Source organism: Macrobrachium rosenbergii, chromosome 37 (genome assembly GCF_040412425.1).
Source record: "Macrobrachium rosenbergii isolate ZJJX-2024 chromosome 37, ASM4041242v1, whole genome shotgun sequence".
Taxonomy (NCBI): domain Eukaryota; kingdom Metazoa; phylum Arthropoda; class Malacostraca; order Decapoda; family Palaemonidae; genus Macrobrachium; species Macrobrachium rosenbergii.
Genome location: NC_089777.1, coordinates 96,083 through 110,000, shown reverse-complemented (window position 1 = coordinate 110,000; position 13,918 = coordinate 96,083). Strand labels below are relative to the sequence as shown.

At 37.6% G+C, this 13,918-nt stretch overlaps 1 protein-coding gene across 9 annotated transcripts in view; it reads left to right on the top strand.

The window, feature by feature from the left end:
* Positions 1 to 6,699, top strand: part of eIF5 (eukaryotic translation initiation factor 5) — a 228,662-nt gene extending 221,963 nt beyond the window's left edge. For all 9 annotated transcript variants that reach the window (XM_067081265.1, XM_067081260.1, XM_067081259.1 and 6 more), the window contains one exon: positions 4,577 to 6,699. In XM_067081265.1, the coding sequence (XP_066937366.1) occupies positions 4,577 to 4,732 (156 nt within the window). In that variant the 3' untranslated portion in view covers positions 4,733 to 6,699. The remainder of the gene's footprint in view (positions 1 to 4,576) is intronic.
* The last annotated feature ends 7,219 nt before the right edge of the window (positions 6,700 to 13,918 follow it).

Below are 13,918 nucleotides of genomic sequence, written 5' to 3'. Positions count from 1 at the left end.
CACACACACACACACACACACACAGTAATACCTCGAACTTGCGCGATTCGAGTTGCACGAATTCACAAACACGCAAATTTTTCATTGGAACCTAACTAATGGTCATACACGAGTTTTTCACAGACACGCGAACACTGAGAAACCCAGCAAAAGTGTTTGTTTAATTTTTTTTATGTAATTTATAAGTTTTCAAGCTTTTATGTGTAAATTAAATAACATTAGATATTATTAAAAGTAATTTCTCTCTCTCTCTCTCTCTCTCTCTCTCTCTCTCTCTCTCTCTCTCTGTGTGTGTGTGTGTGTGTGTGTGTGTGTAATAATTCATACAAAATTTCACCCTCTTAAGTAAGGACAACTGTTATCTCTCTCTCTCTCGCTCGTTCGAAGTTAGCCAACCTACATATTACAGCACTGTTTCTCTGTATGTCTTTAACTGTACAGTAGATAATTTTGAATTGATCTAATTTTACCTATACCGTTTACAAACTGTAAATGCGCCGTTCTAAAACAGAGAGACATAGAGCATTTCAGAACATGAGCATTTCAGAACAAAGAGAAAGTGACAGAATAAAGAAGTTTTTAAAAACCAGGTTGAGTAGACTTCTAAAAATAGATCAGTGGAATGGGAGAGAGAGTCACACCATTTGTTTCTTTGTTTAAGGGTAATGTATTAAGCTAACTTTTAAATGAAAATACAGTAACTTTAATTTCATTTAGTAGTTTAATGCTGAATTTCCATCTTTTGATATCTAACGTAAGAATAACTCTCTCTCTCTCTCTCTCTCTCTCTCTCTCTCTCTCTCTCTCTCTCTCTCTCTCTCTCTCTCTCTCTCTCTCTCTCTCTCTCTCTCTCCCGTATAATTCATAAATAATATAACTTGATATTTCAAGTAAGGACAATCTCTCTCTCTCTCTCTCTCTCTCTCTCTCTCTCTCTCTCTCTCTCTCTCTCTCTCTCTCTCTCTCTCTCTCTCTCTCTCGTGTTATTCTCTGTCTCCGTAATAATTGATAAATAATTTCACTCTTAAGTGAGGACAATCTCTCTCTCTCTCTCTCTCTCTCTCTCTCTCTCTCTCTCTCTCTCTCTCTCTCTCTCTCTGTTATTCTCTGTCTCCGTAATAACTGATAAATAATTTCACTCTTAAGTGAGGACAATCTCTCTCTCTCTCTCTCTCTCTCTCTCTCTCTCTCTCTCTCTCTCTCTCTCTCTTGTAAATAAATGCGCTAGTGTTGCAGATACGTTCTAAAACATAGAAACATAATAACTAAGAGTTGTATTAGTCAAAATATAAAACAGTGTTTGTTCATGAAAAAGCATTTCAGAACAAAGAGAAAGAGGCGCAGAATAAAGAAGTTGTTAAAAAGAGGTTCAGACGATTCTAAAAATAGATCAGTTGGAAGGGGGGAGAGAGAGAGAGAGAAATTCTCTTCCAAATATCAGTTTTTAAGGGTAATGTATTAAACTAACTTTTAAATGAAGTTACAGTAACTTTAATTTCATTTAAAAGTTAACTTAATAATTTGGGAGCATGATTAGGGTCATATTTAGTGTTTAAAATTTAGAAATAAGCATTTATTAGCATTTTTAGAGACCATGCCAAACTTACGCAAAAATTCACCCTGGACGAGGGGTTCTGGAACCTAACCTCGCGTAAGTTCGGAGTATGTGTATATATATATATTATATATAATATATATGTATATATACCTATATGTATATGTATATATATATACTGTATATATATATGTGTGTATATATGTATGTGTGTAGGCTATATATATATGTGTGTGTGTGTGTGTGTGTGTGTGTGTGTGTATATATATATATATATATATATATATATATATATATATATATATATATATATATATATATATATTTATATATATATCATACACATATATATATATATACATGTATATACACATATGTGTGCATATATATATATGTATATATGAAGATAAGAAGGCCCATAAAACACTATTTGAATGTTGCAACCGTATATTTCGGGCATTTCCTTCTGTGCCCCTGTTCACTGGAAAAATATGGACAGGTGAAATGTTACAAGGGTATATATACAAAGCATATATAGGTGTGGCATTAAGTCTCCGATGGTGTGCAGGTGACCATTTCCTAAGAAGGAGGAGAGTAAACTGTTTCCTAGTGGTTTTCGGCCCATTAACTCCCGTTTAGCGTCGATTCTGGTGGTCATGTGCCCTGGAACACCTTCTTCAGGAGTGGTCTGAGGATTAAAGCGTCGATGACGTCTGCTTTCCAATGTCCTCCTGACAAGTTCATATTGTTTGCAACGTTCAAATAGTGTTTTATGGGCCTTCTTATCTTCATATTATACTGTAGTATTACAGTAAAAGACATTATATATATATATATATATATATATATATATATATATATATAGTGGTATATATATATATATATATATATATATATATATATATATATATATATATATGTATGTATATATATATATATATATATGTATATATATATATATATATATATATATATATATATATATGTATATATATATATGTATATATTATATATTGTTATATATATATATATATATATATATATATATATATATATATATATATATATATATATATATATATATATATATATATATATATATATATATATATATGTATTGTGTAGAATCTATTGGTCACTTTTACCAGACACATATGTAATTCTAATAGCCACAATGCCCTCTTAACTTATCGAATTCTTTGCGCTTTTTTGGATATGCTTGTAACTACGAAGCCGATAGATCCAAACGGAAGAAATTGAAGAGACTGTGATGGCCGGTCGCGGGAAACGAACCCTCGTACCGATAACACAAGGAGGTCTCGTTGCCGACCTGACCATGGCCTGGCTATTAGAATTACATATATTATGTATATGTTATGTATATATATGTGTATATATATTTATATATATCAACATGGGTAATCAGTCATTACGCGAAATGCCTGAAATTTCAGTCAGGTAGCGAAATGCACTTAGGGGGCATTTGATCCCCCCAGGAGCTAGTACTAAACACGGCGAAACAGTGTAGGTGACTCACTGTTTCGCCGTGTTTAGTACTAGCTCCTGGGGGATCAAATGTCCTCTAAGTGCATTTCGCTACCTGACTGAAATTTCAGGCATGACTATATATAGAATGACTGATTACGCATATTGATATATATATATATATATGGATGGACAGATAGACAGATAGATGGACAGATATATATATATATATATATATATATATATATATATATATATATATATATATATATATATATATAGATAGATAGATAGATAGATAGATAGATAGATAGATAGATAGATAGATAGATAGATAGATAGATAGATAGATAATATTTCTATGTTACAAAAATAGATGTGAAACTTGTTAGTCTAATGCAGTATATGTATATAAGCAGTTAGGCAAATAGGCCTAAGTGTTATTAAAGGAAGTCAAAATACGTGAAACTTGTTAGTCTAATGCAGTATATGTATATAAGCAGTTAGGCAAATAGGCCTAAGTGTTATTAAAGGAAGTCAAAATACATGGTAGGGATAGATAGATTGGTAGATATTAAGTTTCACTAGTTTACAGTATACAAAGGATTACTAGTTTACAGTATACAAAGGATTAGTCATTCAAATACCATTCTTGAAAAATTTGATTCATATGATATGCCAGCAAATCTTTACAAAAGTCCTAATTGTGGATGTTACTAGGGTTAATAGTTTGACTTATAACAGTCATAGGCCTATGTCTACAAAGTTCACACACATGATGAAGGTAAAACACATATAGTGATGGCCTTTGGAGATGAAAATATTAAAACATAAGAACGGCGATGGTCGTTGAAGTAATATAGTAATATCCATTAATCAAGTAAAGTAAGACAACAGTATAAAAAAACTGAAAAAACTGGGTTTAAGGGAAACTGTTGGTAATTTCTCTGACACACCAGTAGTGTCGAGTTGTTTCAAGCACTTACAACGGAGTTGCCAAATAGCATCAGATGTCACTATTATAAACGTTTGTCCGAAAAGTTTTGAAGTATGTTGCAATATATTTTTGTTTTCAAATGAGTGTACATGACTTTCTAGTACTGAATGCTAAAACACACACACACACACACACACACAACTTAATTAAACATGGAAATGCACAACTGCACCCGAATTTTTTTTATCCCTACTTAGCCCATGGATGAACTTGAAAGGCTGGTAACTTACAAAACAAACCCGTATGCAAAAGAAAGATTAGCAAAGATTAAAAAAGAAGTATAGTAAGTAACAGTAGAGGTTTTTCCTTTCTTCAGTCAGTCTCCTGTCCTGCCATGTGAGGAATGGAAAATTGACAGTGATCTGGTTAAAATTTTTCAACAAATAGTGATGTAATGAAAGTTAATAAAATTTGTCAGAAAGATTTTGTGAAAAATCCCTTGATCCTTGCAGCTTATGTTTTTTAGGTTTCATTTATTTGCAGTCTCTTGTGTACACTACACTTTTCATGCTAGTCCAGATTTTTTCTTTATCCCACAGATTGAGTATAATGAGAAAGCAAGAGGCCAAACACTAAAAGAACAAGAGAGCAAAAATGAAGATGGAACTGTCCCAGGGGCTCCAAAGATTGTTGCTCCAGATGAAGCAGAGGAAGAGGAGGAAGATGACAGTGATGTGGATATAGACAACTTGTAAATTGATCCCTAAGGAAAATCATTACCTTATATTGGCAATTTGGATGATACATATTGGATGGGAATGAAGAACAGATACAAATAGCGTAATCTTGAAGAATGTTATGTCAGCTGTAATTTTGAGTATTTTGATTTTTTAATGGAACTGTTAACGCTGAATTTGATGAAGCTCTCTTGTGTTGCTGCAATTGTATAATTTGGTATGTTTGCTAAAAATTAAAACAGTGTATAGTACCTACAGTACAGAAGAAGAAATTAAGGGATTGAAATTTCTCTAAGAAATAAATGTTGGCAAAATGTCTAAGTAGCTGCACTAATCTAATACTTGAGTGCCCTAGATTATTTAGGTTCTGTTTTTTTTTGAAGGTTTATAACTCTTGTGGGTTTTCTCTTTATTTTTTGTGTAGTAAGGAATTTACAAGCATATACTGTACCATCTCCATAGTCAGACTTAAGAATATGTAGTCACCTTGCAATTCATTTTGCCATTTACTGATAACATAGCATGTGAAATTTGATTACATGTTAGGGTGAAATTAGTTTGTTCCTTGTATTTTCATGAAACTGAATTGCAGAGGTAATGCTAAGTGATAAAGCTTTACTCAACCTTTTTCTTATCACATAATTTCTCAAAAGGTATCACACAAAGCTGTTTTAGCCAGTGCCAAGCTACATTAGAAAGCAGAAGTATTTGCATTGCTAACTATGAGACAAGCTTTAAAGTGGTTGTCTGTCTAGTTTAAGGTGTTGGATTGCCCAAGTTGTACATCCAAATATGTGGTTCATAGCAAGCCTTCTCATATATGGCATTTTTTTTTTTTTTGGTGTTTGGGCCCATTTTCAGGTAGTCAGCTTTTGAAATATAATTTTATACATTGCTGTCTGTAAACAGAACAGGAAATATCCAGCTTGTGGGTTCTTGTGTAGTCTTTTATCTTGGTGGATTTTTTTTTGCGTTGTCAAATAACGTAGCTGCATATGTGGCAGTGGATGATAATGGGAGTGTTGACATAAAATGTTCGAAAGAATAGGGAAGAAGCGTCTCTCTACCACTGATAGAAAGTGGGAAGAAGCATCTCGCTACCACTGATAGAAAGTAGGTAGATAGTATCATCCTTAGTCTTTCAATTTTATTTTCAACACTTTTTCTCTTTTTTTGTGGTGTGGCGGCTTTTAATTTTCCATTGGAGACTAGTTTAGGACTGTGATCTTAGAAGAAGTGGACGAAGGAGAAATGGCTTGATTTGAGATTCTACATAATTGCTTGGATTCTCTGAAACAAAGTAAGATTGTCTTTCAATGCCATTGATCACTGACAAAAATCAGCCATATCCTCTTTATCCATTTCATGTAATAGAATGGCATATATTGAAGTCAGTCTTGATATAAGAGGCACATTCCTAGTGTCAACCCATACCAGAGTGACTCTCTTGGGAGTAGTGCCATTTTTTATATTCATCGTGGGACATCTTTCTGGAGGCTCTCTTTCAAGAAAGCAGTTTGACAGTCAGATGTTCACATATATATTTTTTTTTCAAAATGTGCTGTTCTTAGGTTATGATGATTATATTTTAATGATGAGGCAGCTTGGTAGGGGTGACACTAGGTTGTTGGTCTGTTGGCCTTCTCATTTTCCATAAAACCATTAAATGTTGATTAATGTGGAATTCTATTTTTAAAAAAACCTTGCCAAATCATATGTAATTTTAAACTGGCTGAATGTAATGTAATGTTTCTGTAAATAAATTACAAGTGAGAAAAGAAGTGGAATAAGAGATTCATAATGTTCTGGTTGAAAGGTTGTGTTGATTATTCTCCCCCAGGTAGGGAGTACAGGATGTATTCTATTCCACTGGTTTGCCATCTGAAGATATGTATTAGGCGGCTGCCGCAGATTTTCTTTATTTTCTTGTTTCTTTTTTCTTTTTTTTGAAATGTAAAGCTCTTGAATAATCGTTGCAGCATCCAGTTCTGTTTTATTACCCTTTAGTTTTCTAATAGAAAATCGTAATTTTCATACCCAAAGTTTTTATTAATGAAAAAATTCATTTGGCTGTATTCTAGATGATCTGAGACAATGGGGCAGTTATTTGAAGGCAGGATACATCAAAAGAAATTCATAATTTCAGTTTTCTGCGAAAATAAAAACCAGGTTTTGTAAGGATATATCTTTGGTGCAAACTGGTTCCATTGATGAAGAGTGCTGAGGCTAGCTAATAAGTAAAATGGGATTGGAGAGGACAGCCTACTCATCTGACCATAAGCGCTCAATTTTTCCTCAGTTGTATTACAGTGAACTGCAGAGGTTATCTTGGCATGGCAAGGTGTGTGGTCCCTTTGTCACCTCTAAATAAAGCTGTTAATTTTTTCTTTAGGCACCTGCACAGAATGTTCTGATTGGTCACTGTCCTAGTGGAAGAAGTTTGGGGACCAAGAGGAAGTGATCTAAGGTGGTTTCATTGGCATACCCCTTTGACTGTTCAGTCTGCACAGGGGTTCATATGGAATACTGATGATTGATCCACCCACTTAGCTCATGAGGACTGGAGTGCTTTATGGAGGTCTCCCATGTAGTCATTGACTCTTCCATTGTTTTTATCACTTCACTTGCAACTTGGTTCTCAAAGGTGGTCTACAGAGATTTAAGAAATTGCTGAAAACTCTTTAGTCTTCCTTATGGTCATTCAAAGATCTGTTCTTGATAGCCACCTTAAACAAATAGCTAATGCCAAAATTTCTGCTCCTGTCTCTGGGAAGTCATGCTTTAGCATCATACACTTTGGTTGCAACCTCTGCTTCTGATCTTGCTTCAGTTCCCGTAGTCCCATTCCCACTAGGACTGCTGCCTAAACTAGTCAAAGTTCTATATATAAAATGGTCAAAGAAGCACAAATTTATTTATAAAATGGTCAAAGAAGCACAAATTTATTTATAAAATGGTCAAAGAAGCACAAATTTATTTATAAAATGGTCAAAGAAGCACAAATTTATTATCTTCATTCCCCTTCAATGTAAGTCTGCCTTGTATAAGTCGTGAAAGTCTTGGGTTGAAACAATGTGATGAGTGAGGGGCTCATAAACCAATAAAATCGTTAACAAGTTTTGAATAAAAATTTATTTCAGTACTTTGTCTAATAAGAGTGGGTATTGGAATTATCATGGCAAGCATTGGATTTATATTTGGAGTCAATAGTGGGAGCTGTGGTGATTTTGTTAAATTTTTAAACGCCTACTGACGTATCATACGTTTTGACTGAAAATTGTCTGTTGGGTGCCAAGTTGGACTTTATCAGTTTGCACGCGACTATAAAAAATTTCAACCTTCGTCAACTTTGACGCGACCAAAATGGTCGAAAAACGCAATTGTAAGCTAAAACTCTTACATTCTAGTAATATTCAATCATGTACCTTCATTTTGCAACAGATTGGAAGTCTCTAGCACAATATTTCGATTTATGGTGAATTTTTGAAAAACTTTTTTCTTACACGTCACGTTGTCGTAACTATCGTCATTACAAAATTCCAGAAAATCAATTTCATGTAGCAGAAAATAATTTTGTTGTAGCGTTTATTTTTGCACTTTTCTATATTAATTTCAAGCTTTGGTCAACTTTAACTCTACCGAAATTACATAAAGTTTTATATATGAAAATTTGCGCAATTTCATGTAAAATACAGCAAAATACAACCCATGGTTGTAGCAGTGTTTTTATCAGTTTGGAAATATTTTCATATAAACAGTTTTTTTCAAAAAATCACAGCACTTATAAGATGCCAAAATTTCAACCTGAAGGTCAACTTTGAAAAAATATCATTACCATAAATGGTGAAAAAAACGCAATTGTAAGCTAAAACTCTTACATTCTAGTAATATTCAATCATTTACCTTCATTTTGCAACCAATTGTAAAAGTCACTAGCACAATATTTCGATTTATGGTGAATTTTTGAAAAAACTTTTTCCGTTTGTTGAAAAATGAAGCTAATTGATTGAATATTACGACTGTCCGCACCAGAAATTCTTTATAATTGCACGACCATTTGTCGTAATGTTTGCACCATTTTATATCAGTCGTTACACAAAGTTTTATGTATGGAAATGTGCGCAATTTCATGTAAGAATACAACAGAAAATAACTCATGGTTGTAGCTTAAGGAAAATGTTTTTTTATCACTTTTGAAATATTTTCATATAAATCACGATAACTGAATGTAAAAATTGCGTTTTTTTTACCAAGTTAAAGTTGTCAACTTTAACAGTTATCGATTTATGTGAAAATGGTAAAAACGCAATTATAAGCCATAAACTCTTACATTCTAGTAATATTCAATCATGTACCTTCATTTTGCAACAAACTGGAAGTCTCTAGCACAATATTTCGATTTATGGTGAATTTCTAAAAAAAAAAAACTTTTTCCTTACGTCTGCGCACTGTAACTCGGCCAAACATCTCAGAAATCCTTTCGTCACGTTGTCGTAATGTTTGCATCGTTTTACATTAGTCGTTACATAAACTTTTATATATGAAAATGTGCACAATTTCATGTAGAATACAACAGAAATAACTCATGGTTGTAGCTTTTATCAGTTTTGAAATATTTTCACATAAATCACGATAACTGCCAAAATTTCAACCTTCGGTCAACTTTGACTCGACCGAAATGGTCAAAAAACGCAATTGTAAGCTAAAACTCTTACATTCTAGTAATATTCAATCGTTTCCCTTCATTTTGCAATAAATTGGAAGTCTAGCACAATATTTCGATTTATGGTGAATTTTTGAAAAAAACATTTTCCTTACGTCTGCGCTGTAACTCGGCCAAACATCTCAGAAATTCTTTCGTCACGTTGTCGTAATATTTGCACCGTTTTATATTAGTCGTTACATAAAGATTTATATATGAAAATGTGTGCAATTTCATGTACAATACAACAGAAAATAACTCATGGTTGTAGCTTTTATCAGTTTTGAAATATTTTCATATAAATCACGATAAATAGAAAAAATTCGACTTTCGGTCAAATTTAACTAGACCGAAATGGTAGAAAACTGCAATTGTAAGCTAAAACACTTACAGTCTAGTAATATTCAATCAATTAGCTTCATTTTTCAACAAACGGGAAGTCTCTAGCACAATATTTCGATTTATGGTGAATTATTTTTGAAAAAATTTTTTTACGTCCGCGCGTTACGAATTCATGCATCATTTTGTAAAAATATTTTCTCTGTGTTGCTTTGATCGTTTTACAATTTGTTATATACCAAAATCATCGCAATTTAGTGTACAATACAAAGAAAAACAAAATAACCCGTTAGCTTTAACTGTTTTGCTCACAGCGCGATTTGTATAAAATTATATATGAAAAATTTTTTTTGCGCTGTCATATATTTCAATATTTATATATGGTAATGATATTTTTTTTTCCATTTCTGATGGTTGCATACTAAACTTCAGGCAGTGACAAAAAAAATGAGTCAAAAATATACTCTTAATCTTAAAAACTAAGCGTGCTGTGATTTTTTGAAAAAAACTGTTTTTCCTCTTCGGCGCTAACTCACCGAACGCCGCCGGCATATGGGAGACGTTTTCATTATAATGACTTACCAAAACACTGTAAAAGCTTTATCTCTTTAAAATCGACACGTCCAAGATATAAATTTTCAAACTTTGTTTGGAACGCTGATATAATTGGCGGGAGACCCAACCCCACCGGATGCCGGTGGGGGTGGTGTGGCAGGAGACATACCCATGAACCCAGGTCAGTTTCATTCTCAGGCGTATTGGGAACGCATCTCGCGCGTCCGTCTGCCTCAAACTGTTTGGTTTCCTTTGTCTCCTTGCGCTTAGTTGTGGTGTCTCTCCTTGGTGAAGTACTCAATTTCCTGTTTATTAATCTAGCTAGCCTAGCTCCGTGAATTGGTAGCTATGTCAGATTCAAGTTTCTCGGGATCCAGGGTTTGCGCTGGGAATTTGTGCTCCGCCAAACTAGTTAAACTTAAGTACGACCGCCATTCTGTGTACAGCATGTAGGGGTCAAGAGTGTTCCCAGGAGAACACATGCAGTGAATGTATGGGATGGAGTCAGGAGTTTTGGCAAACGTACAGTTCCCATCAGGTTAAGCTGGTTAGGGATAGGGATAGGAAAGCCTTTTAGCGTAAGGAAGCTAGGCTAGCTTCTTCTTCGTTGGTGGCATCGGCGTCATCTCCTCTACCGGCTGTTCCTTCCTCCTCTCCTACCCCCTCCTCTACCGCTGCTCTTTCCCCCTCTCATATTCCCCCCTCTTCTTCACCAGCTTCCCAGTATGTTTTCCCTAAAGCCAAGCCCAGCCTCGAGGCTGATAAATCAGAATTCGTTCTTTTCAGAAATCAAATGGAAGCGCAAATGAACGGTTTCATGGAGTCGGTCTTTAGTGCGCTCGCACCGTAGTACGGGCGTTAGCGTCGGTGATGACGTCAGTGTTGGTGTTGGTGATAACAATGTGGTTGTTTGCGATCGTGTTTCAGGCGAGTCTGCTCGTTTTCCTAAATCTTTTGAGCAAAGGCAACTGTCCCGCTCGCCTTCTGAGGCTAGAAGACAGTCCGGCACTGGCGAAAAGGTCAGAAATTATTGCCCACGAGCAGGCTTGTCCTCTAAGGCACAGGAAAGCCTTAGTCCTGGTGGCGAAAGTAGTAAGCTTGACTCGCCTTCGAAGCGTCGAAAAGCTTCAGGGAGACATGAAAGTGATTCTTGCAAGGCCCCGGAGGTTCAGGGGCGCGTAAACTCACGTAGTGTTTCTCCATCGACGCGTCGATCTTCTTGCCATCGCCGACATCGCAGGATGGTGTCCCCAGAAACTTTGTCAAGGCGGTCGCAGTCGAAGCGGCACTACCTAAGGTTAAGTTCTTCAGGTGAGAGTAGCAGCAGTTCATCTTCAGTCTCTTCATATTCCAGCTCTTCGGATCGCCCCCCTCCTCGTCATCGCAAGTGGGATCAGACCTCTCGGCCCTTAAAGAGGCAATCTTCGGATAATTCCTGCCCTAGGGTTACTAAACTCTTCAATAAAAGGACAGCCAGCCCTATACCTGGTTGCTCAGCGTGGGGATCCGATCAAGAAGATACATTTCAGACGCTTCCTCCCAGGTCACCTAGGGCAGTCAAGAGGCCTATCCCTCTCCAGGAAGTTCCGCCGCAAGTGCCCGGGCCTCTTACTCCTCCTCCTACACACGAAGTGTCTGCTCCTGTGGCTACATCCTCGCCCTCCCAGGAGTCTATTTTGTTGGAAGAGAAGCTAGAAAAGGTAGTCCGCAAAGTCCTTGGTATTCCTGAGGATAAAGAAGTCGTTTCTCCTCAACTCCTGGACGTCTGGGCACGGAACCAACTCTTTCTGGTGAAGAGGAAGGTCCAGGTGAATCGGGGCCTTCTTCACATTACGCTTCTGTACTCAGCTTTCTGCTGCAGTCGTACCCTCAACATTTTCAGCCGACAGCCCCCTCTTCTCCGACTTCTACGTTGCGTCTGGGAAAACAATGTCCTGCCACTTCCCTTCCCAAGTTGGTACTCTCCACCGCCTCCAAGAAAGCATTAAAAGAGGTAGAGGCGTGGTTGGAAGCTAAGAGGTCCTCGGGTAAGTCGTCGTTTATGCACCCTCCTTCAAAGCTGTCGAAAAGGAGGCAAAATTATTACAGCACAGGAGCTTCTCCTTCACTAGGATCCGCAATTTCAGCACAAGGGGACTTCGGCTCCCTTGTGGACCCCTCAAGACGCATTTCATTCGAGGCAGCCAAGACCTTCTTTTCTGCCCTAGATGTAGAACATTTTTCCAGGAACCTCTTCAAGCTCCTAGAGATTGTCAGCTTTATCGATTGGTCAATGGGAGCTATTTTTAAACAGGTGGAGCAGGCTAATGTCGCAGAAGACGTCTTGGAGAGAATCACGGGGTTCCTTTCCTGCACCGATATTGCTATCCATGATGCGGCAGGCGAAATTTCCTCCCTCTTCGCCATGGCCACTCTGAAGAAGAGGGAAACTTGGTGCTGTTTCTTATCTAAGGCTGTGACTTCTTCGCAGAGAATGGCGTTGATGTTCGCACCCTTTGACAAGGAGGGCCTTTTCCCAGAAGCAGTAGTGAAAGACGTCCTGTCAGCCATGGATAAGAGGGCGTCGTCACACATCCTGTCTATGTCTTCCACCAAACCGAGGCCTGCTCCCGCTCCTTTGACCAAGATGGTATCTCCTCTTAACAGGCATCCGTTTCGTAACTCCAGGTCCAAACCTTACTCAAGGTCCCGCTCCAACTCCAGGGGTCACAAGTTCTCCTCGAAGCCACAAGGTCGTCATGCCAGTAAGTAGGAACCCTGTCCTCCATGCGCCGGTGGGGGCCAGACTCAGCCTCTTTTGGGAGGAATGGAGAGACAGAGGTGCAGATCAGTGGGTGGTGCAAGTGCTCCAGCTAGGCTACCGCCTTCCGTTCGCCCAACCTCCTCCTCTCTCCAATTCTCCCATTTCCTTGACAGCATACTCAGGAGGCTCAGTCAAGTTTTCGGGCCTAGAGACAGAAGTCCAGTCTCTCTTAGGGAAAACGGTCATCGAAGAAGTAAAGGACATGTCAACCCCGGGTTTCTACAACCGCCTGTTTGTAGTCCCCAAGTCATCAGGGGGTTGGAGGCCAGTTCTCGACGTAAGTGCTCTCAATCTGTACTTAGTGAAAACCAAGTTTTCCATGGAAACGAACCGCTCCGTTCTTCAGGCACTAACTCGAGGGGATTGGATGGTGACCCTCGACATGGAAGATGCCTATTTCCACATTTCAGTACATCAGGACTCCAGGAGGTATCTTCGCTTTGTTTTCAAGGACAGAGTTTACCAGTTCCGGGCCCTCTGCTTCGGCCTGTCGACAGCCCCGCAAGTGTTCACCAGGATTCTCGCCCCGATAGGTCATTGGCTCCACCTGGAGGGAGTTCGGATCTCCTTGTATCTCGACGACTGGCTACTCTGTTCATCACCAAGGGACCGCTGCATGGAGGACCTTCACAGAACCCTAAGGTTAGCTCGAGACTTAGGGATTCTGATAAACACGGAAAAGTCGAGCTTAATTCCTTCACAGAGGATTCTTTGTTTGGGGATGACTCTGTACAGTCTAGCTTTTTGGGCTTTTCTGTCTCCCAAAAGGGTCTCCTCCTGCCTTCAGACGGTGGAGAAGTTTCTC